The sequence below is a fragment of the Populus alba genome, chromosome 15 (genome assembly GCF_005239225.2).
Source record: "Populus alba chromosome 15, ASM523922v2, whole genome shotgun sequence".
Taxonomy (NCBI): Eukaryota; Viridiplantae; Streptophyta; class Magnoliopsida; order Malpighiales; family Salicaceae; genus Populus; species Populus alba.
The window spans coordinates 3,533,512-3,558,167 of NC_133298.1; the positions used below are offsets into that span (position 1 = coordinate 3,533,512).

At 32.8% G+C, this 24,656-nt stretch overlaps 3 protein-coding genes and 1 non-coding gene across 5 annotated transcripts; 3 read left to right on the forward strand and 1 right to left on the reverse strand.

Moving 5' to 3' along the window:
* Positions 1-1,636: 1,636 nt before the first annotated feature.
* LOC118056447 (membrane steroid-binding protein 1) lies at positions 1,637-2,867 on the forward strand. Its single transcript, XM_035068662.2, has 2 exons — positions 1,637-2,143; positions 2,404-2,867. Exons 1-2 carry the CDS (start codon positions 1,788-1,790, stop codon positions 2,651-2,653), a joined length of 606 nt encoding a protein of 201 aa, XP_034924553.1. The 5' UTR covers positions 1,637-1,787; the 3' UTR covers positions 2,654-2,867.
* Positions 2,868-7,515: 4,648 nt separating this feature from the next.
* On the reverse strand, positions 7,516-12,795 carry LOC118056440 (coatomer subunit delta). 2 transcript variants are annotated; one of them, XM_073405020.1, is made up of 12 exons: positions 12,672-12,795; positions 12,318-12,349; positions 12,190-12,229; positions 11,508-11,735; positions 10,970-11,208; positions 10,705-10,876; positions 10,094-10,401; positions 9,236-9,431; positions 8,991-9,144; positions 8,386-8,448; positions 8,179-8,275; positions 7,516-7,752 (listed from the first exon to the last, which is right to left on the reverse strand). In XM_073405020.1, the coding sequence occupies exons 2-12, from the start codon at positions 12,318-12,320 to the stop codon at positions 7,663-7,665; spliced, it is 1,590 nt and encodes a 529-aa protein (XP_073261121.1). In that variant the 5' UTR covers positions 12,321-12,349; positions 12,672-12,795; the 3' UTR covers positions 7,516-7,662. The 2 variants fall into 2 exon arrangements, with proteins under 2 accessions (XP_073261121.1, XP_034924546.1); XM_035068655.2 differs by having other exon boundaries at positions 10,970-11,212; positions 11,512-11,735; positions 12,672-12,794.
* A 7,279-nt stretch (positions 12,796-20,074) lies between these two features.
* On the forward strand, positions 20,075-22,398 carry LOC140954648 (MADS-box protein defh21-like). The gene is given in 6 exon segments (XM_073404987.1): positions 20,075-20,262; positions 20,727-20,793; positions 20,893-21,057; positions 21,665-21,709; positions 21,839-22,010; positions 22,202-22,398. Coding segments are annotated over 6 exon segments (834 nt in total).
* A 1,909-nt stretch (positions 22,399-24,307) lies between these two features.
* On the forward strand, positions 24,308-24,467 carry LOC118056450 (U1 spliceosomal RNA). The gene has a single exon (XR_004688805.1). It is a non-coding gene; the product is annotated as a U1 spliceosomal RNA (small nuclear RNA).
* The last annotated feature ends 189 nt before the right edge of the window (positions 24,468-24,656 follow it).

A 24,656-nucleotide genomic window follows, 5' to 3' on the forward strand; every position in this document is an offset into this window, starting at 1 on the left:
CAGACATCGGCAAGGGAAGTAGCGAGGAGAAATTTCTTGGTAAAAATGGAATGAAATTGAAAGCTGAAAGGGTTCCTTTGAGGAGGCAAAAACGCGTCCTCTTTGTGGAAGGAAATCAAGTAAGGATATCTGAGAGAAGAAACAACGAGGAAAGTCGAGCACAGGAAAACGAAGAGCCCACGGCCTCAGTATGGCAGGTGTTTCACATGAGGAAAACCCCCTAATCTAGTCCTCGATATATGTCAAAAGTTTCAGTTTGGTTCCTACTAAATTAAAAAATTCAATTTCATCCTAAACCTATCCTTGGCTGGACAAAATCATACAGAAATCATCACCGAAATCCCAAAAGTTCCCTATATCTAAATTTGTTTGCACATATAAAGTGTCCGACAATGATTTGTTTAAGGCTGATTTTTCAGTAATTTTGGTAGATTTAGAACTAGCGTTAATTCACATTAACAATGGTGTGATGGAAGGGTGATATTGTAAAGTAGATGATAGATATGGAATGAAATTTAAATTATTTTTGGCCATACACAAAATTGAGAAAACCATGGTTCTGGAACTACTTTTATTTGAAAGGTTGACTCTGTAATTTATTGATTTAGAGTTTGGATAGATAAAAGTGAATTTTATCTTAAATCATATATTAATTTAAGCTGGTAATATTTTTTTATTATTTAAATCCATGTTATTTCTGTTTTTTTAATTATTCAAAATGATATTATTCTAAAAAATATTAAAAAAACAAAAAACAAAATCTATTGAACTTTGATTAACCTATAACCATGGAGAAAATGTCCTGACATGGGATTATAAAATGATGTTTTTTCTTCATTAGAGTTCAGGGGTTCGCGGACAGGCTGGGCAGGGTTCGGGCCTTAATTAACGCTACTAAGACTCTAATTGAAGACTGGCCTTCATTCTTGAAACTCGTTGGACTGAGCATAAGACTTCTTTATAAACCAAGTTCTTACAATTTGTCTGGCCCAACTCTATCCAATTCAATCTTATTTACCCTTATGATAGTTTTATTATTAAATCTAAATCAAGTGGTTAATATTTAAATCTCCACTTAATTTCTTACCAGATATTTGGATATGAGAATTAAGCTATACCCACAATACTTAGATGTGACAAGTTAGAGAAGCTTGATTTGCTATCACGTCAAGTGATTTAGTTCTGATAGCTATATCAAAACTTAAATGTTTTGGGCTTAATAACAACTTATTTATTTAAAAAAAAATTAAAAAAATATTTGATGAATAGATAAAAAAAAAAAAAAAAGTAAAATTATTATTATATTAGATAGTAAAGTGTTTATTTATTTATAATAAAATTTCTCATATATATAAGTATTCAAGCTATACTCACTCTAAAATATAATTTTCTGATTCGAAAATCAATCTAGAAAAAATTTGAAGTGTTAAATCACTAAGTTATTGTATCAATTTGAATTAATTTTTTTTTCATTTAAATGATGTTTTATTCTCTTAAAAAAATTTAGTATTCATTTGACTTAGATTTAATGGGGCTAATTGAGTGTGATTAATCAAATTTATTCGGATGAAGTTTTTATATCCAATTACAAATTCTTGTATTGCAAGAATTTTTTTATGCTTTCTATTTCTTCTGTGAGGGAGAAATAAATCAATAAGAAAGTTTTGAACAAAAGGTTGGTGGAAAAGGGTCAACTCGTGTGGCAGTAGGTAAGCTTAGATAACAAAGCGGAAGCATTAGGTAAGCCAATACCCATTAACAAAATATTATTGAGAGGAATTCAAGAAATGGGCCTCTACGCAACTGCAATGGAAACCATGGAAGCATACACAGGCCTATCGCCGGCAGCGTTTTTCACGATTGCCGCCGTTATGGTGGTGGTTTACAAGATAGTTTGCAGCATGTTTGTGGACCCAGAAGAGTTTGACAAGAAGCCCATCAACGCGAGTGGTAGCATCGCCACCAACCAACCACCACCACCAGAACCACAACCACAACCACAACCACAACCACCAACAATTCAGGAGCCAGTTCAGTTGGGAGATGTTACTGAAGAGGAATTGAGAGCTTATGATGGTTCTGATCCTAATAAGCCTCTTCTCATGGCTATCAAAGGCAAGATCTATGATGTCTCTCGCTCCAGGTAATTCCTCTCTTTCTCTCTGATTGCTGCTGCTGTTCTTGTTTTGTAAAATAAACATTTCTGGTCGGATTAGCTTAGAAGCTTCAAATTAGCACCGAATGTATCATACGATTTTCAATTGGGTCCCAAAATAACAATTTTACCAATTAGGTCCTAAATGGCTTAAACATTTCTCAATTGGGTCCTTCTATCAATTCTTATAACATTACTTGTCATGCCTGAAAACAATTCTGAAACTCAACTTGGTGTGCACTGTGCAGGATGTTTTATGGTCCTGGTGGTCCATATGCATTGTTTGCCGGAAGGGAAGCTAGCAGGGCCTTAGCACTCATGTCTTTCGACCCCCGAGATCTTAACGGGAACCTTGAAGGCTTAAGTGAACCTGAGCTTGAAGTTTTACAGGACTGGGAATATAAATTCATGGAAAAATATGTGAAGGTCGGGCAGCTTGTGGGCACTGATCAAGCTGTTAATGGAGGTGAAGTCCAAGAGAGTGAGAAACATGACTGAAATCAGGAGCAATGAAAGCTAAGTTTAAGCATGGTTTTTGATGGTTGCCAAGTATATAGAAGTGTATGCAATACATTATTGTAGCAGAGGCATGCATTACATGGATGGAGAGCTACTTGCTGAACATAGATGGTAAGTTTAAACTGAAAGTAGCTTTTAATTTGAACCTACTGGTCATGAAAACATAATTGATGATTTGGCTTTGCCTGATTCACATAGTTTCTTTATCTGTTTCATTTTCTTACAACCAAGAGTGATTCAAACGAGTAGTTCTTGGACCTAGAAGTGGAATGGTTACAATCTTAAGAACTGTGTTTGGTCCTTCACCAGCCAACCCTTAATCCCAATCAATAAGCCACAGATAAATTCTCCCAGACATGAATGAAGAGTAAAATTCAAAAGATGAATCAATTTCCGAATTCCATGTCATAAGACCGTCTGTTTTGTTTCGCCAATATTCATATGGATTTTGGGACGATGGATTGCCAGTTGAAACAATTTTGTTGATTTGAAAAACCCAGAAGAATATTTCAGCAAAGAATTGAAAAACCCAGATGTAAAAGAATATATTTTATCCAAGCGATGCTTAACTGCAGAACGGTTCTGCCAGAACCTAGTCAGTAGTCACTACGATGCAGAAGACACAACAGTGCAAGAAGAAGACGAATTTAGCAACAGTGCATGAACTTTAACCTACTAATATATGTGCTAACAGTGTTGGCAGTCACAGATGGCTTTCCGTGAATTAACTTTTCACCTTCAAAAGCCCATTTGTGCAATAATTTAAGCTCACATCCCCCCAGATCAACCACCCTTGTTGTTTCACATCCACGTTGACGGAGTTTGAGCAAGCAAGAAGAGCTGCAGAGAATGCAACATAGAGGGCGGCAGATGGATTAAAAGACTGCTAGGGAGAATGATTGTGTTATTTTTTAAAATATTTTTTATTTTGAAATATTTTAAAATAATATTATTTTATTTTTTAAAAATTATTCTTGGTATTTACATATATATAAAAATATTAATTTGAAAAAACAAATATTTAAATTTTTTTAAAACACTTTAAAAAAAAAAAACCAAACATTCCAGAAGAGAGAAGTTTTTGCCTTTGGAATTGAAAAATCCAGATGGGTCTCCATATAATACTTAGAAATTGTCGATACCATCAAAAATCGTTGTTTGTTTAGGACCGCTGGCTTAACCATTTGCATCTAGAGATGGGTTTCGCTCATTATTGTCTTAACAGTTCTTTATCGTGAAATTATGTCCGCCACCTAATCTGATCTGCTTTTTATATTTTAAAAATAATTTTAAAAAATAATTTTTAAATTTATTTTAAATTAAATTTTTGTTTGATATTTTTAAATCATTTTCATGTACTATTATTAAAAATAATTTTTTAAAAAATATTTTTAAATAAATAATCAATTAACAAAGTCAATTAACACGCCTTAAATACACGGGTGTTTACCCTGTAAATTACCAAAGTAAATTAACAATCATTAATACCTGATTTAACTTCTTTTAAAAAAAAAGTAATGCTAATTTAATTTATTTTTATATAAATCTTGAAATTATTAATCTTGATTAATCTATTCAACTATTCAACTAGCAATCCAAACCTTGCCACCTTACTCAGGTTTAATAACTTCGGGAGTAGGCATAATGATTTCTTTTTTTAGGATAAATTGGCAGAAAAAAGAGAGAAAAAAACCAAATAAAGGCAAAATGACATAAAACTTGTCTGAAACGCGGGATGTGAATTTAAGCTGCGTGAATCAAGGTTTGTCAATACCGTTTTGACAGGTGTTTTGTTTTTTTCAATTGGAACGGAATATTTTGATTTTGGAGTGTTTCGACGTGCCGTTTCGAATTTGTACTATTGATATATATATTTATAATTTATAAAATATATAAAACTCAAACTAATAATTTTTAAAAAATAAATTTAAAATAAACTAATTAAATTATATTTTCATGGCTTCGTCCTTTCGGCTTATAATTAAGTGATAATTAATGACATTAATTTTGAAGTTGTTCGATACCACAACAAATTAATTAATCACTACCACTGACAATGAGATGACAATAATTAGGAACTTTCTTGTGTGTAATTAAAGAATATAATTCTGCCTGCTATGTGTAGAATTCAAAGCTTTGGCGTGGTTAACAATCAAGAACTTTATTTATTTATTTTCAAAGTTTCAAATTAAAACGACAAGGATCAGAGGCTTTGCAATTTAAAATTAGTGTGTCATCATCCTCCCATTTGGAGATTAATAATTTAATATTGCTAATTGTCCAAGAAACGACAAGCACTAGAGTATTATTTGTTGACCCATGATAAACAATAATTTATCTGCACAAAGGGTTAGTGCTGGAAGGACGTTTTTATAGTTTATTGATTTGAACTTGAACAGAGAAAAGAGAAAAGAGATCGCATCTTAGCTTTGGGTGTACTGTGCAGTTAATGAAAAGGAACCGGGTTTAATTTGGAGTCTTTGACTCGATGGCTTTAACCCGAAACGGAACACTTGGATTTCGGCCGAAACGTTCCGGCCGGAATTTGACCAGAATTTCCGGATCAACTCGAGATTTTAAGCGAGGTGAAACTTGTTCCGTTTTATTTTGGTTTTTTAACTGGTACGAGACGTTCCGGGTATTCCGGCCGAAATGGAACGGTATTAACAACCCTGGCGTGAATGGGTCGAACTACTGTGCAAGTCAGCCTTCTAAAATTAAACAACAAATTCCATACGAGAATAGTAAAAATACGAACAGTATGATTTTAGAAACTTTGAATTATTGACTTGGGAAAGGACTTGGTCAGTATCTAAGTGTCCGTCGATAATTAGAGGGTTTTTTTTTTAATAATGATTAAAAGTATAATAGTATTTGTTTTTTTATTTAAAAATATATCAAAATAATATTTTTTTATTTTTTTAAAATGTATTTATAATAAAAAATTATTTTTAATATTAACATATTAAAAAAAACTGAAAAGCAACAATGAAAGTAGCAAAATCTATCTATAGATGAGAAGAGATTGGATGATCAGTTGATTAATTACCATGCAAAATGATTAAGTATTGAATCCACCATCTTACCCAGTGGAAGAAAATGTCATTGTTTTTAATCCTATGTATAGATCATTAAAAGAAAACAACGATCAAGTGATTCTCTTGACATGGTCAATACATATGCCTGGTCCATTCGATTTCTTGACGTATGTAGCCCTTAAGCACACGCTTTTACGGAAATTTCTTCAGATACGTAAAAAGTTATCATTGTTCGTCTGTGATCGCCGAAAACAGTATATATATAGGAGGAGCGTTCGAGTGTTCTCTCACCAATATTGTCAGCAACAAAAAAAAAAAAGTGGCTCTCTCACGCACCCAGCCGGCTTGAAAAACACAAACCCTAGCTAGATATATAGGTGAATATTGCTTTTAATAACCACGAGTTTGCTTGCTTCTTATAGAGAACAGTTTCAATCTCTTATAGAATCCAATGAGGATTATTCAGTGGATTAAAACGATGTTCCGGAAGTTGCTGAATAAAAAGGTGAGTGTGCAATGAATTTCTTTGATGCATGGTTCCTTGCTCAGTTTGTTTTCTATCCAAGAGTTCCAAACCGGTGAACTCAGTCATTTGGTTAGTAGAGCCCAAAACGTATTTCAAGTTGAATTTTGTATGGTTCCTTACTTGGACGAGGTTCATTTGGTTTTTCAAAATTATCTACATAACTGGTGAGTGGAGCCCAAAAGAAGGTGCTTTCCAAAACCTCCAATTTGAAGATCTTACACAGTTTGAAAGAAGAGAGGTTTGGGTGTATTAACGAAATTCAACTTGAAACTATTGTAAGCTGTAGCCAACACAGAGGACCAATCCAACTATGGCTTTTGTTATCTTTCAAGCTATTGCATGTTGTTGAATTGTTTCTTACATTTATATATTGTTTTTCCAGGTAACTAGGCCTGATGATTTTTTGAGAGAGGATCAAGAAGCTTTACTAGAAAGAAATCCCCATGGAGACCTAACATGCCAATGTTGTATGAAGGAAATGCGTGGCCTTGAGGAACAAGTAGCTCACAAAGACAGGGAAATACAGTACTATAAGGGGCTCCTTAGTTCTAAAGATCAGGAAATTCGAAGGCTTGAAAAAATGAATATGCCACAGAACCCACAGAGCAGACCATGGTATCCAGAAGAAGACATGCTTGGAGCACGTCCATCTCTTGAAGAAAACCGTACTCCATCGGGATTATATTAGTTTTGTAGCCTAAAGCTTATTGGACCTCCAATGGAACCAACATAGCAGCTCATGTATGTAGAGTTACTTGTGCTCATCTATATACTTGTAAACAAGTATATGTTGGGTCATTATCAGTTATAGTAAATTGTATTTAAAGAACACATGTCATAAGATTAAACATGCTGATTATTGTCATCAAATGATAATTTTCTAGCAAGCAGAATAGCATTGGAGCTGGAGTAATTATGGTATGGAGACAAATAAATAGAATGATTGATTGATTTAAAGGCATGAGACAGTCTTTAAAGTGTTTAATTTTCTTACACCAAATCGGCGTCTTTATAATACAATTGAACTCTTTAAAAAACTAAGAGGAAAAGGTCATAACAACTCTGGTTTTTATGTTCGACTATCGCTTGTTGGCTGGTGAAGGAAATTGGTAGAGAGTGATGGGAAAAAGACCGAGCCAATATCTTCCGAGTATCTATCATGCATATACACACGCACGCACACTCGTATATATTCTTTATCATCTACAAATAATAGAAATAACAATAAGAAAAGAGAAGGTAGCCAGTTTCCATGGAGGTTATTTACACTAACAATAAGAAAAAGAAATTAGGCAGAATTAAGTGCATTAGATGCCAGATCAATAATTTCAAAATTGCGAACGTGCTCATCAAATTTTATAACAAACACTAAATAGTTCGGAGATAACTCATACTTTGGTGCATTCAAGCGAAGTATCTATCACTCAGACTACTTGGTAATTCTCTGTGATCAATTGAGTCCTCTGGGAAAACTTGGGAGGAGCTCCACCTTTCAGGGGCAGGATATTGGCAACCTGCAAAAAGAGAGAAAAATTGAAGCTCGAGGTAAAGATAATTGAAAGAAAGTCTGAATGAATCAAGCTTTTAATCAGCTTGAATCCCTGATATTACCCACTACACAGTGGAGAGGAACAAGAATAACAAACTGCAACAACTAGCAGTGCTTGTAACTCTACGATTTCATGCAATGATGATAGCACAATTCATCTTTATGAGCTGTGGGCGGTAATGTTGACTATACAGCTTTATTTTGCATTACATACGAATTTTATCAATCACATGCAAGTTTTACATGTGAAGATCTTCAAATGGGTTTGAATCAACTTTAATCATTAAAAAGGCCAACAGAGGAAGATAGTTCACAAATTGGAAATGCAACCATTTTCTATACAGGTACAAGTTCATTTATTAATAGTCAAAAAGATTTTAGACGAGCAAACCTTTAGCTCACTGTATGTGCTAGTGGCTGAAAACTGAACAGTAATGGGGAAGAATGCCGATGAGTCTCCTGATGGCACAACAAACTCCATTGATCCACTGTCCACAAAGATTATGGCACGTTATAAGAAACCCTAGAACCAGGTGTATTTTTCAAACATCAAGCACAGGGTCTGAAGTAATAAAAAATACTCCTAACATTTGCTTACCTGCGGTTTGAGTTATCAATGAGAAGAATGGACCATTCTAGGATGGAATTTCTTGCGTCGTACCTGCAGGATTGAAAATAATGAATAATATTGAATGGCCACTTCAACTGATATGATGTATACCGTGAAAAGTAGGAGATGAAGAGGATGGCACACATTGGTTATCAGTAGATATAAAATAGCATGCATCAACAACATCAAAAGAATCTTCCAAAAAAATCCCGTGATTTCAAAGAATTCCTAGGGGTATGTGGAATCCCAGCACAAAACACTTACAGCTAAGGTGAAAATATCATATGATTCCTCCACCTAAGGGCTTCTCGGATTTACCCCCCATATACCTGAATGGCAATCCTTCTGGCTTTTAATTTAATTCATGTTGAAATATAATTTTAAGGAACTTGAACAGACATTTCCAAATCAAATTTCTAGATTAAAAATTTCATGCATTTCATCTCACTTTAGTAAAAGTCAAATGTTCAGAAAGGAAAGAATAACATCAGAATCAGATAACATTTGTATTTCCCCCAACATATTGATCTCCACCAAACTAACTTCAACCTGATACACCAATGAAAGAGAATATAATGGAGCAAAATTCTTACTTCCATTCCCCATCAATCTGCCTAACATTTGGTGCCTCTCGAAGGGCTGGTAGAGGAACTGCGATCACAACATTTCGTAGATCAAACATGGATGACGCTTCATACTCGATGCTGACATATGTTTCATTTCCAGACTCAGATGGCCAGCAATTGACTGCAATATGCATGAATTATACATAACATTAGAGCAAACAGCAGAAAGTGTAGAGTGATCAGATAAACTGCTGCTTCAGATTTGTACCCACTTGTCAAGGGCACCATTGACTCATCAACACTTTGCATTCTCCACTTCAAAAGACCAACACCTGCATCCCCAGTTTGACAAGCGGGGAAAGGTCTGCTGGGATCCCTCAAGCCCAAAATGTTTTCATTAGCAAATAATTCTTTGTTCACGTTAGGATGTGTCTTGAAAATGACACCTGGATTCCCCCCAGTTTCAATCTGCAAAACAAAGCAGAAATAATAATGTCAATAAGAACTAGCATAGAAGCTACCACAATAACTTCAAAACCAAAGCCATGTAAATACATGCTACTCAATGCTTGATGCTCTTGCCAAATCAAAATCTAGTTATCTGTAGATGTTAAGCAGCCACTATTAGACATGGAAACAAACTATTTAAAAGCAGTTTATTCATCAGAGGGGGCAGTGTGATTTACTATAAATGATCCAACCCTTCAGCAACATCCCACCATGGCCGCAAATGATATAGATCAAATTAGGAAGCCAACCTAGTTCGATTAAGTTTAAGCATTTCAAATGTTTAGGTAAATTCAAGTTAGGTAAAAAAGAACAGTAATAAATTGATGTGGCTGATGTGGAAAGATGAGCATTCAGCTAAGACACAATAGCAAAACTAGGAAAATGGTAGAAACCCTTTTGCTCACAAATATGAGATGATGGTAAAGAAATTTCCCAGTGCAAACTTAGAAGTTCTCATAGTTTAAAGTCGTGGATGCCTAGTCATCTCTCACTTGATGAGACATAAAATATTTCTTTTCATAATCATGTAATGGTTTTTCTTTTCAATTTTTTCGTTACCTAAATCATGTGTGTGGGCACACAGACAGAGATTGCAAGAGAGAATGAGATAGATGACAGACCTGAACTTGGATGAGTCCGTCTTCTTGGTTAAGAATTTGAAGTGATAAATGCCCTTGAACATCAAAGTGACTCATTCCACCATCCCGTTTTAGAGTGACATTGAGTTTCTCCTCAGCAGTCAAAGTGACAGGATCAGTTAGTTTTTGAGCAGCTGATGTATACTGGGTTGACTTTGATGGCTGCACATCTTCAACGATCATTTCACCTTCTGCTTTCAAGGATTCCAAAAACTGGTTTGCCCTTTGGGTTTTGCCGAGCTTCATGCCAAGGCCTTTGGGAGGAGCAGTGGCAGATGAAGGTTGACGACCTGGTGATGCCAGATATATTCAATCAAAAGTAAACTCCCCAATAATTGAAACCATATTTTCCAGAGACAATTCAAATAATAATGTTCAAAAATAGGTTGCAGCAAACAGAATTAACTAGATGAGGATTTATAACCTCGTTAAAAAATTTCAAACGGTCAAGAAGTTCAAGTGTAAAACATTTTTTCTTAGAAACTTTTAAGAGTTATTACAAATCATACTTACATCTACCAGACAAATCTAATCTGCTAGTTATCAAAATCAGAAGCAATGTCTATAGTTGGCCCAGAAATGCAGAAACAAACCTTTAGGCTTGCTGGAAAATGAGTCAACATCACTGGTCAATCCAAACCCAGATCCACTTCCAAAACCACCTCCTCCACCACTGGAAATGCTCATATCATTAAAGCTGCTCTCAATTCTTCCAGAGCCCATTGAAGACATAAAACCTCCTTTATTACCTCTATTCTTTTCAATCTACAAGAAGAAAAAAAATGAGAAATATTAATAGTGCTGTATACAGGACATAAATCTGCAGGTATTATTTGTGGAGCTATAATAAATAGATACCTTCATTTGGTCAATCTTACTAGCTTCTTCCTTCATTCTACGCTTGGTCTCATCAATCTTATTCTGCAATACCAGCTTGTGCAGTTTCTCTTCATGACTCTCCATCTCACAGTACTGCTTAACCTGGGCAACAGTAACATTTTCCTTGTGCCCAAGAGAGATAACCTCATCAAATGCAAAGATCAGCTCAAAAGCTGTTTGACAAATACCCTCTTCGTCAAGAGACATGGTATACTCAGGTACCTAGAAGCAAACTTAAGGAATCAACTTAAAGCCTTTATATGTACATTAATGAAATGAATATCATAGAAATAAAATCATGTTTCAAAGCTTTTAAAATCTAGTACGAATAGTACAAGGAGCCATCAAGCATAAAAAAGATAAAGAAACATAGCAAACATGAACACAAGCATGTGAAAAAAAGGGGGCAGCCAGGAGCCAACTCAACTCCTTAGCATCCAATGTAGAGTATAAAACATTTTAATGTCCCATTTTAAGAACATGAAGCTGCTAAAAAAAATAGGCAAATGAAAGAAAGATACCAGTTTAGAGAGCAGCCTCAGAGTGTCCAAATCTTCAAGAATGTTGCTCTGTTTATTCGTAACAAGCAGCAAGTACATAGCCTCTATTGGCTGGTAAACATAACGCACATTCTCAGTCTCAACATAAGTATGCTGCTTTCCAGACCCTATCAACTTGGGGAAAGCAGCAAGGAGACCTTCAATTCTTATCCGAGACATGTCCACAAACTGCCTCGAAACAAGCACTGCAAGTGAATCAACCCAAAAAATATCAAGCAGAGCAACACACAAGACAAAAAAGCCTCACTACAACAACACAGTTACTAATATTAATCCCAAATCAAATCCACGATTAACTAGCTCAACAAATTTAAGAACCTCCAGCACCAACATTGCACCATACACCTGCTCAAATCTCAACATTTATGGGAACCACAGAAAATGCCTCCCGATACACACAGGACCCGCGATGCTCAAATCTGAGCAAAACATATATCTATAATGGTAATTCTCAAGATTTGCACACCTAGTTTATAAACATTAATAAAGGGTGCGGTGCTTTACAGATTTACGTGCAATTGAAACAATGAATGTTAAATAAAACACACTAAACATTTTTAACTTATTGCATTCGAAATTTTACCGGGGGGGGGGAGGGGGGGGGATGAACAGCAAAAATATTAAACGCAAGAAACTCACCTTTACCGTTCTTGCTCACTATAGAAGCCGCAAGCACAACCTACATTGAATCAAAACTAGATTTTACCACCGAAATAAATTATTTTAATTCAATAAAAACAAGCAAAAGAGGAGGAAAAAAATCTTACCATCCTGATGTAACTGGCACAGAAATTAACACCTACAGAACAGAACCAAAAGAAATTAAATAACAAATTTATCTAATCAAAATATAAATTGCACGGATCTACGAAGAGATAAATTCAGATCTAACTAAACAGCGAGATCACGAAATGGGCATGTTTGGTTTCTGAGAAAACCAAGGAAAATTACGAATTCATTCAACGATTTAAAATATCAGATCTGACAGGCAAGCACAAGTGGGATAGTAATAACAAAATCATGAGATCGCGGATTGAAATTCGATGGATCAATGGCTGAAATTTGATTTTGAGTGAGAGAGATCCGACGGTGGAGATTTGAGAAGGAGGAAATTTAGTTACCTGAATAGGAAGCGGAGAGAGTGTTGTGCGAGAGAAACGGGGTGTTTGGGCTGTGAATAAGAGAGTGACAGGGCGAACGTGAGGAAGACGAGGAGGAAGGAGACGAGGAATTGGGTTTTATTTTATTTATTTATTAATTAATTAATTAATGTAAATGTAATTAATGTAAGTGTCGAACTAATTTGTATATACATCGACTAATTTTAAAATTTTAAAACGATTGTTTAATTAATGATTGTTTGCTGGAAATTAATTTTTTTTAAAAAAATAAATTCCAGAAAAAATAAATTTCGAGAAAATATTTTCCGATATTTGATAATGTAATGAAAAATAAGTTGGAAAATATTTTCCAGTGTTTGGTTTTGTCATGGAAAATAAGCTGGAAAATAATTCATTAATATTTTATTTTTCTCAAGTTTATTAAATTAATGAGAAATAAATCTTACAGATTAAAAAGTTGAATGAGAATGAAATTGAAAAAAAATATATAATTTCATAAATTATCTCAAATAAAATAAATAATAATTAAAATAATAGAGATCAAATCTAAAAAATTAAAAAAAAATAAAGAAATTAAAATAATAATAATCATCATTTCATAAATTATTTCAAATAAAATAAATAACAATCAAAAGAATGAGGACCAGATTTGATAGATAAAAAATTTCATTAAAAAAACGATAAGGAAAAAGCAAATAACAATTATAAAAATAAGGACCAGAGTTAATATAAAAATGAAATTTTAAGAAATGAAATTAAAAAATAAATATTCAAAACAAAATATATATAACAATCAAAAGTTGGATGATCAAATTTGATATAATCAGAAAATAATGACATTTCTAAATTTTTCACAACTTCTGGAAAATGTTTTCCCTCCAAATTTTTCAGTAAAACATTTCCCTGAAAACCAAGCCAAACTTTTCTTTTATGGAAAATGTTTTCCATTGACCAACTTTCTAAATGGCAAATAAACACAAAAAAGTTTGGAAATTGATTTTTCAGAAACCACTTTCCGGAAAACAAACACAACTAAAAGGAAAATACTTCCCTGAAAACCAAGCCAAATTTTTCTTTGACTGAAATTGACTGGAAAATATTTTTTGTTGACCAGAAAGTATTTTTTGTTAACCAACTTTTCTAATAACAAACAGACATAGAAAAATTTAGAAAATGATTTCTCGAAAACTACTTTAATGGGAATTAGTTTTACCTTATCATAGGTTGATGTTATTGGAGGCCCATATCTACAGGCTTGCTGATTTCATAGTCAGGCCTGTTCCAGTTTCTGTTCTGTTTATTGAGAATATTTGGGCTCTTAGAAGGGTTAATGGGCTTCTAATTATGCTCAAAATAAACATTTAAATTACAGATAAATGTGTAAAAATGTTGTTTCATGGAGGACAATTTGCTTGACTTGAATATTTTATGACGGAGATTATTTTAGACGAGTTTACGAGTTTTTTTATTTTAAATTTTCCTGTTAAGTCGTTGCAATCTATTTCTATTTTCTTTAGACTACTTCGATATAATAATTTTAATATAAACTTTCTCAAGTCTTATGCAATACATATCTTTCTTTCAATTTATTCTTTTATAAGTTTATTGTTTTTAACTTCGATATGCTTTTTTCATTACGTAATTTATTCGTCTTCTTTACAATTTTATTTACAACTTCATTTATCATCTCTACATGATTATTTAATTTTCTTCCCATGCAATCTAACAAATTTTTTTTGTTTTGCAAGTTTCTTGCTAATTGCAAGCATTCAATGTTTTAATAACATAAATATTTGACTAGCTCAATGTTAGCATGGCCTTGATGAGGATACTTTATGAGTAATAAAACTAAAAAATTAATTAAATTAAGAAAATAAAAAAAATAATCAAACTAAAAAAAACTGATTAGAATTTTAAAAAAATTGATCAATTCAGTTTTATTAAAAATAATTTTAATTTAATTATTTTTTTATAAAAATTATTAAATTGACCGAAAATAAACACTTCTAGAATAACTTATTAAGTTTTTTTTTTAATGCTTAGAAAAAACGCAAAGGAAACTAACAGAATATTTGGTGAAGCACCTAGATGTGCTATTACGAAATTAAAGACTACACCTCAACAATTATTTGGTGAAGCACACAGATCTTCGAATTATAGAATTGAGAATCAGCATGAATGACGAGAGAGGGTGCATGATTTTTTTCAATATTTTCCCTTGATTTTCCACTCGATCTCTATCTACCTAAACTTTAACATCTTCTTTTATATATATATATTAACAATATCTAAATGGTGTGGGGGAATCACTGTTCCCCACACACAAATCACTGTGGATTACAACAGTAATCCACAGTGTTTTCCTCCTTTTTTCTTTTTTTTTCCTAACTTTCCTTTTTTTTTTTTTCGTTTTTTTTTTCAAATTTACTTTTTTTTCAGCTTTTCTATTTTTTTTTAAATTATTTTTTGTTAATTTTACTTTTTAAATATTGACCTGGTTAAAATTTTTGCTTTGTAATTTTTTTTTTAAAATACTCTGGATTGTTGTGATGTTTTTCTACATAGTTTTTCTATTTTATTTCTTTATTTTTTAAAATTATATTTGTTGATTTTTTTTAATATTGAGCTGATTGAGAGTTTAGTTTTGTAATTTTTTTTCTTTAAAACATTATTGATTGCTATAATGTTTCTCCGCGTGGTTTTTTTTATGATTTTTTCTGAAATTATTTTTTTTTATTTTATTTTTTAATATGGAGCTTTTTTTTAATATAGAGCTGGTTAAAAATTATAGTTGCAATATGTGAGGAAAGAACTGTAACTTTCCTCGAAAATTATTGTTGATTGCTACGATGTTTTTTCCCACATGGTTTTTTTCTATTTTTTGTTATGTTTTTCCTAAAATTATCTATCAATTTTATTTTTTTTAATTATTAAGCTGGTTAAGAATTGCAATTATAAGTAAAGACAATTTTTTCCTCACAAAACACTATGGATTGATACAGTTTTTTCTTACATAGTTTTTTTCCAGTTTTTTTTTTGTGTTTTCTTTTTTTGTAATATTTTTTTCTAAAATTATCTTCGTTGATTTTATTTTTTTTAATATTGAATTGGTTAAAATTTAACTTTTAATAAAGCTTAATCATGTGGGGAAAGCATTGTAGCTTTCCTTACATAATTGTTTTTCCAGTTTTTTTTTTGCTACAAAGTCTCTCCGCATGGTTTTTTTTTATATATAATTTTTTTCAAATGGTGTGGGGAAATCACTGTTCCCTCACACACAAAACACTGTGGATTACAATAGTAATCCACAGTGCTTTCCTTTTTCTTTCTTTTTTACTTTTTACTTTTCCCTCTTTTTTTTCGTTTTTTTTTTCGTTTTTTTTTTTCAAATTTACTTTTTTTTCAACTTTCTTATTTTTTCATTTTTTTTCTTTGTTTTTTTTCAAAAATTATTTTTGTTGATTTTACCTTTAAAATATTGACATGGTTAAAATTTTTGCTTTGTAATTTTTTTTTTAAAAATAATGTGGATTGCTGCGATGTTTTTCCACATAATTTTTCTATTTTATTTCTTTATTTTTTAAAATTATATTTGTCGATTTTTTTTAATATTGAACTGATTGAGAGTTTAATTTTGTATTTTTTTTTTTCTTTAAACATTGTTGATTGCTACAATATTTCTCCGCATGGTTTTTTTTTTTTATGATTTTCTTTGAAATTATCGTTTTTTATTTTTTTTTAATATGGAGCTGGTTAAAAATTACAGTTATAATATGTGAGGAAAACAATGTAACTTTGCTCGAAAATTATTGTTGATTGCTACAGTGTTTTTCCCCACATGGTTTTTTCCTATTTTTGTTATGTTTTTCCCTAAAATTATCTTTGTCAATTTTATTTTTTAAATATTAAACTGGTTAAGAATTGCAATTACAACTAAATACAAGTTTTTCATCACAAAACACTATGGATTGATACAGTTTTTCCTCACATGGTTTTTTTTCCTGTTTTTTTCGTGTTTTTTTTTGTAATATTTTTTTTCAAAATTATCTTCATCGATTTTATTTTTTTAATATTGAATTGGTTAGAACTTAACTTTGTAATAAAGCTTAATCATGTGGGGAAAGCATTGTAGCTTTGCTCATAAAACATTGTGGATTGCTGAAGTGTCTCTTCGCTTGGTTTTTTTTATTATATTTTTTTTTCAAATTATCCTTTTCAATTTTATTTTTTTGAATATTGAGTTGTTTGTGAATTACAATTATAAGTCATTACAAATAAGGTTAAATCATGTGGGGAAGCACTGTAGCTTTCATCACAAAACACTGTGAATTGCTATAGTATTTCCAACATGTTTTTTTTTTCCTTTTTTTGGTGTTTGTTTTGTTATTTGTTTTTTCTAAAATTATTTATGTCGATTTTTTTTTTAAATATTGAGCTGATTAAGAATTTAACTTTGTAATTTTTTTTTCTTTAAAACACTGTGAATTGTTGCAGTGTTTTTCCATGCGATTTTGTTATGATTTTTTTCAAAATTATCTTTGTCGATTTTTTTTTAATATTAAGTTGGTTAAAAATTATAATTACAATAAAGCTAAATCATATGAGGAAAGCGTTGTAGTTTTTCTCACAAAACACTGTGGATTACTACAATATTTCTCTAAATGGTTTTTTATTTTATTTTATAGGGAAAAATGCTATAATTTTCCTCACAGAACATTGTCAATTGCTACAACGTTTTTTCTCATAGGTTTTTTTCCTCCCAAAATTATCTTTGTTGGTTTTTTTTTTCATATTAAGTTGGTAAAGAATTTACCTTTGTAATTTTTTTTTTCTTTTTATTAACTAAAAAAGCTAAATTATGTAGTGAAAGCACTGTATCTTTCCTCACAAAACACTATAGATTGCTACAAATCATTTTGTTTAGTCTCTCAATTTTTGATTACAAACATAATTTTTTTTTCCGTTATGAAATATTTGCTCTATCATACCTTTAATTTTTATTACTTATCTAGCGCTGGTTCACAATTATAATACTATCAAGTACATTTATTTTATAAACCCGCAGCAATGCGCGGGCATGTCATCTCGTATATATATAAATGACGGGCCACCCAAGTTTTGCTGTTGGAATAAGGCTGCGGGGACCATGTGAACTCTGGAGTGCATAAGTTGAAGTGGACGTAAAACTGCTTCTAATTTTAGACCAACAATATGCTCATGTTATTCTTTTACCTGGACGGTCTGATTCGAACAATGATGGCTTTAAAGCAGTTTTCGATGTGTTTACTGGCTTTAATATAAATTAATTTAATTATATAAGAAAACTTCTTCATTGCAATTGTTTTAAGAGGAACAAACCCTTAATGTAAATTTATGAAGAAAATTATATTTCTAATTATTTTCATGTATTTCAAAAAAATAATAATATAAAAAATAAATTTGAATTTTAAAAAAATACAAATTGACCTCTCCTAAATCTATTACATTATTAGCTTTAACATTTTTGCTTTTTTTAGCACTTTTCTATAGCATTTTCACAGTGCTCCAAAGTACAAGTAGAGGTTAAAATCATTTCAAACGGTTTAGTCTAGTTTAAAAAGTAATCAAATTAACTAATTTTTTCTTGAAATTTTAGAACCAAACCGAATCAATCAGTCAAGTTCGATCGAATTTGGTTTTATAAAAATCAAATAAATCTAATTTAATTTATATATCTTCTGGTTAGATTAATTTTTACGAGGATTTTAGTTTATGAAAGAATTTAGTCCAATTTGACTGAACACATTGACGTCTTAATTCTTTCCTCTTGTACGTATCCTTTAATGGTAAGTGGATTAATTACTAATTAGGGATTATCTTTACTAATTAACCACACCCACAAGAAACTGGGTTGCTAAGCAAGTTTTGTGCCCAAAGTCAAAGATTAGGTTAAAATCCATGCATGCTGATGAGTTTCAAAATGGTTGGATTTATACAAAATAAAAAATTTCATAAATGTAATGATTATCAACACTGGACCGATGCAAAGCATATGCACTGAGTAATTCCCTAGAAATTTAATAAAAGGCTATTATGTGGAATGAGCCGACGGCCAAGTGACGAGCATGAGTGCTCTGATTTTGACATGCTTTTACCATGGATGCATGCACTTCGTCTTTTCCATAGGGAATTGGGCTCAACCTCTTTCTGGGTTTCCCTGCATAGTTACCATCTTTGTTCGTTCAAACCTTGGACCTTTCCTAATTTGGCAAATTTCACAGAGGCAAGCTTGCATGCATGACAGGCAGTAGTGGTTAACAGTCACAACTCACAACATGGCGTAATAATTTTCTTCCTTTTTTCGCTTTTGAACGAAGGGTTTTTGTGTTCTTCTGTGCCAGTCCATGTGAAGACAATGGAAGAATCAGAATCATGGCATCATGCTTTGTGTAACATGGAGACTGATGGACTCCTCCAATGGTTACCAGTGAATCAAGAATGCTGCTAGAAACTAGAATTAGAAGTCATAAACTTGAATAACTATTTTCTTTCTTTCCTTTGTCTGGGAGGCTAGGAGATATGAAATTAATAGCAAAGCAATCAAAATTTATTTCTGTTTTGTGTCAACAGCACCGGCAAAAAAATAAAAGCCCTGATTTTTTGGGTTTTTTATATTAAAATTATAGTTTGGTTAAAAAATACCAGGATCATTAAATTGTTCACTCAAGTTTAGCTACATTAACCAAGTTACAAGTTAATTTTGTTGAATCACGTAATCAAGTTTTGGATTGCAAATTTCTTGGATTAACTCATAATTAACTTGGTAAATTGCATAATTAGATGTCGTTTTTACACTAAAATTTCAAATATCATGCATGTGAAGCGCGTGCACATCTGAGGTTTCTCTCTTCTTTTTTTCTTCTTTTTTTTCTCTTCTGCAGAGGTAATAATTGAGTTAAAGCAATAGAGGCATGCACTTTGGTAAATTGCATGACTAGGAAGGTTCTAACATGGCCTCCACAGTCAATATTATATATATTTATCAAACTTGAAGTTGAACAAGCAGACAAGAGAGTAAAGGTAGGGAAAACAAAGATACAAAACCTTTTCTCCTTCTACCATACTCTCATTTTCTGATCTCTACCATCTACTCCCAAATATACTCACTGTCCTTCATTAATATTTTTCCATCTTCATAAAAGTACTGTGCTTATAGCATAGATCCTAGTTAACATTTATTTCACTGAATCATAACCTATTTATTATATTGGTGCCATCAAGCAGTTTTCAATTTCTAGCAGTGCTAAATTGCTGTGTTTTTTCCTCTCTTGACATTACCAGGAAATTAAGTGAGGTGCAACAAAAGAAGGCAGGATTCCCTTTTCATAGCATTCTCCTTCCAAGAGAAGAAGGCGCTTTGAAAAATGGCAAGAGGAAAGATAGCAATAACTAGGATTGAGAACCGAACAGCCAGGTAAGTCACCTTTTCCAAACGCAGGGTAGGGCTTTTCAAGAAGACCCATGAGCTCTCTGTGCTCTGTGATGCTGAAATAGGACTCATCGTCTTCTCAAGCAACGGGAAGCTTTCTGAATTCTGCAGTGAGCCGTCCAGGTAAAAAAAAAACATAAAAAAATGACCATGATGCTACAGATGGTCTAATTTGTATCTGTCTAAATCACTGATGGATTTGAAGTAATCAGCTAATGTTTTCTTGGAGGAAAAATGAGTTCTTTGATGATACAACTAATTTTACAATGAGATGATTGATATGTTCTGTAAATATGTTTACAATTTTATCATGTTTTGATCATATGTTTTGATCACTTCTTGTTGTCTTTTAACCCTGCAAGTCCTCTTCCAAAGTTGATAGTCATTTGTCTTAATTGATGAGATTTCTTAGCTTCTTTAGCCTCTGCAAGATCCAAAGTTTGGCCATCATTGACTCAATTTTTTGAAGCTTTTTTTCTCAAGGAATTCTAAGAAAGTTGTTGCCTTTTAGCCTCTTACATGCCATTCTTAAAATTAAAAAAAAAAAAAGGGTACAAACCATTACCATTTTATCTTGACAAATGCAGCATACCACACATCATCAAAAGGTATGAAATTTCTAAAGGAATGCGCGTTTCAGAAAACAATGACTCGGTACAAACCTCCTCTTAATTTACCATATCCACGACCGAAATATATACATTTATATGTAACTAGATGAGGGCTCTGATGTTTTGTATCTTAATATTTTAGGAACAAATCCTGAAGGAGTTGAAAAGAATCAGGAAAGAGACAGATGATCTTCAGTTGAGTATGCGATGCTACAAAGGCGAAAGCTTGAGTTCCTTGCACTATGAGGATCTGGTTGAGCTTGAAAAGCAGCTGGAGTGCTCAGTGAACAAGGTTCGAGCTCGGAAGGTAATGCTTCGTTTTATGAATAAATATTTTTATTGATCTCTTAATTGAGCACAGAATTAAAGGCATTTATATTCAATGCTTTGTTAAGCAATAACAACATATATTAAATCGAGAATATGCAAAAGTGATGCTGCCGAACCTAAGATAATTAAGATTCAAAGAACAGGGAATACATAATTTTAGAAAATAATCTCAACAACAAGAGCCCTAATCATAACTTTATTACTAAATAATTTTCTCTCTAATTGTTTTCCTAAAAAACTCGTGATTATAATTTCTATTTAAATTGGTTTTAGTTGGACTTTTACAAAAAGAAAAAAAAAAAGAATCCCTAAACAAATAAAAAAAAAATAACATAAAAACTGAGGATACTGAAAATTATTATGCAACTCGATTTCCCAAATCTATTGAGCAATTCGTGCATGTAAATATTTGAGTCCTATAAAAGATGCCTCGTAATTCTCTTTATACTGTTTGGGATGCATGCAGTTTGAGCTTCTGCAACAGCAGGTGGACAATCTGCGAAGAAAGGTAAATCATCTGTCATCTATCTCTGCAATTTGTTATTTTCTTGTATTAATTATAATTTATTTTATTCTTCGGCCAGGAGAAAATGCTGGAGGTGGAAAATCAACAAATACAGTACCATCTTGTACGTAAATGGTTTTTTCCTTTAAGTTACAAGGTGGCCTAAACACATTGTCTTCCATCCATATTTGATTCATTGATCGATCTAATATCTTTCATCACATACATTGCTTTCTTTTGGCATTGGATGCAGCATCAAGTCGCAACATTGGAGCAGCAACATGCAGCTGTAGCAATGGTGAAGCCAGAGGAACAGCAGAGAATGCTCGAGGAATTCCAGTTTTTTGGTGATGAACAGCCTATCAGTAATCTGCTACAGCTTGCTCCTCTCCCTCCACAGTTCCAACCTGTTGGGAATTCTGACCGTGATGAACTGATAATTACTCGTCGGAGGGGAAGCACATTGACAACAATATTTTACGTGGTTCGGCAAAACCGCCTACATCCACAGGAGATATCCATTTTATTTAGAAATTAAGAAAGGATACAATAAACATGGAGGAGGAGGATCACATCTACTCTACTCAACTCCCAGCTTTCTTTGCTGTCCTTGCAGCTCTCTCTTTCTCTCTATTCTCTTCACATGCTCTCCCTCTCACATTTGCTCTCAAGATCCGGTTGCACGTAGACTCTGCTGCACAGAATCCTTTCCCTCGGCTCGTGGCTGATGACATGGCATGTAGGTCCCACGGTGCTAACGTGTCTGCTGGCTGGGCGCTGACATGGCATGCCAACTCTGCGCTGACGTCATGATGGCGTCATCTCTATCTGGGTATGACACGTGGGTCGGGTCGCTTGGTATTTGGGTCGGGTCAGCCCATCCGGGCGAAGAAGACATGTGTGACGAGTGGCACACATCTGCGCGCGTGGCCAGCCACTCCACCGGCGCATGTGGCCATGTCCAACGTCTGATTTCGACGCGGTTTTCAACAGTGGCTTCGTCTCTTCCTTATCTGCACAGTGGTATGGTCAAAACACAATTTTGACAACTTTTATTTTTAAGCAAAAATCAAACATCACTTAAACCTTCAGCTCTGATACCAATTGTTGGGGATGCGACCGATGATGTACTGATAATTGCTTATCCCTCCGTTGAGCAATTATCAGTACATCACCGATCGCATCCCCAACACAACCTTGCCGTGTCCAGCCTACACAGCCCAACCTTCAAGATTCCAGTCTCTCCATCCCTGATCCCTCCAATTACATGTGGCAACACAATGCATGCACTAGCCTATTCCATTAGCATTGCCAGTTTCCCTACCCAAAAGTTCCTTCAGGCACAAAGCAAGGCTAATGCACTTGCCTGGATTTGGGTTTGGGGTTCTAATACACGTTCTTTTGCTTTGGCTCTTCATCATTGAGTTCCGATGGGGCACCGCCGGTGCAGCTCTGGCATTTGACATTACCTCCGGGGGAGTTGCTTTGGCTGAAAAAATTATTAGACAAACTATTTTTTTCCTTGTCAAAACTAGCAGTTATTATACAAAAAAATATTTGAGGGGAAAAAAAGGGGCTCATATTGAATACAGTGGGTTGCACCCCCTAGCAATGGACCCATCGGAGGAGCATCACTCCATAGGTCCAACAGGGAAGTTGCACAAGCACAAGCCACAAGCGACTGAGCGCTAAGTAAATTGAGCTCACCAATTGCTTTGGACATCTTAAGTATTTGCATGAATTGTTAATAAAACATATTTTACAACTTAAAAATTGAGTTTAAAATAAATAAAAATACAAAACTATTTTTTATTAAATAATGAGGTCTCACTAGTAATTAATTCTTGTGTTTTATAATAGAAAATGATCGATATTGTTTGTTTTAATTCAAAACAAGATTTCTTTTAGAGTTATTAAAATCATTTTGTAGTTGCCAGTGACTTGTAAGTCCAAGAGCATTTTGGTCATATTTTATGTTAAACTAAGAAGGATCTAACATGATAAAACCCAATCCATCTAGTGGGTTATTTCTTAACATGGTTAAAACTTAAATGAGATTTGATTTGATTCTTAAAAAATTTAAAATAATAATATTTTATTTTAAAAATAAATAATCTTGAAATAATATTTTTTTGGATTGATTTGGTTAACTCATCTAACTCATAACTCAAGCTTGAAATCAAGTTATGAGTTAGATAAGATTTTATAACTATGAATTATTTCCCTTTAAATTTTGTGAAAGTTGGTTTCATCTAGTATTAAAGGTGTTTGTGAGTGTAATTGTGGTTGCTTTTAAAGTGATTTTTAGTTAAAAATATATTAAAATAATATTTTTTATTTTTAAAAAATTATTTTTGACATTAGCGCATCAAAATAATTTAAAAATACAAAAAAATAAAATTTAAAAACATAAAAAATAATTTTAAAACACAAAAATAAAAAGAACTAAAGCCAATATAGCGTGAGCATCCTTTTATCTATGCTTATTCAGTTAGTTTTAAGCTTTATTTCTTAGATTATAGTATCAATTACCTGTTCATCAATCTTAGCGAAACATATTTAAGCATTTGGTAAATAACGAAAATTTTGTATAATATGCTATAAATAAACCTAGTATCTATACAAGAAAGTCGCGAGGTAGTCTAGAATCCCACATCGAGGAAAAACATGAAGGGACATAAGGGAAGCGGGTATACATTAGAAGGCCTCAACTTTGTAGAACATACTTACCTGGACGGGATCAATGGGTGATCCTGAAGGCCCATGGTCTAGGTCTGTGACCTCCATTGCACGCAGGAGGGGTGCTGGCTTAAGGTCTCCCCAAGAGGGAGAGCCTACGTCAAAATTTGTGGCAGAGGGGGCTGCGCGAGTCGCGGCCCCTGTCAAATCGTAGTTCAAATTTTGCTTAACTAAAGGACTGGCTTGTTAATCTGGGCTTAATACTGATAATGGTTTATTAAGAAAAATATTAAAATAACATTTGTTGCTTTTAAAAAATTATTTTTGATATTAGAATTTTTAAAACGAGATTTTTAACACTAAAAATTATTAATTTAAAATATTTTTAAACT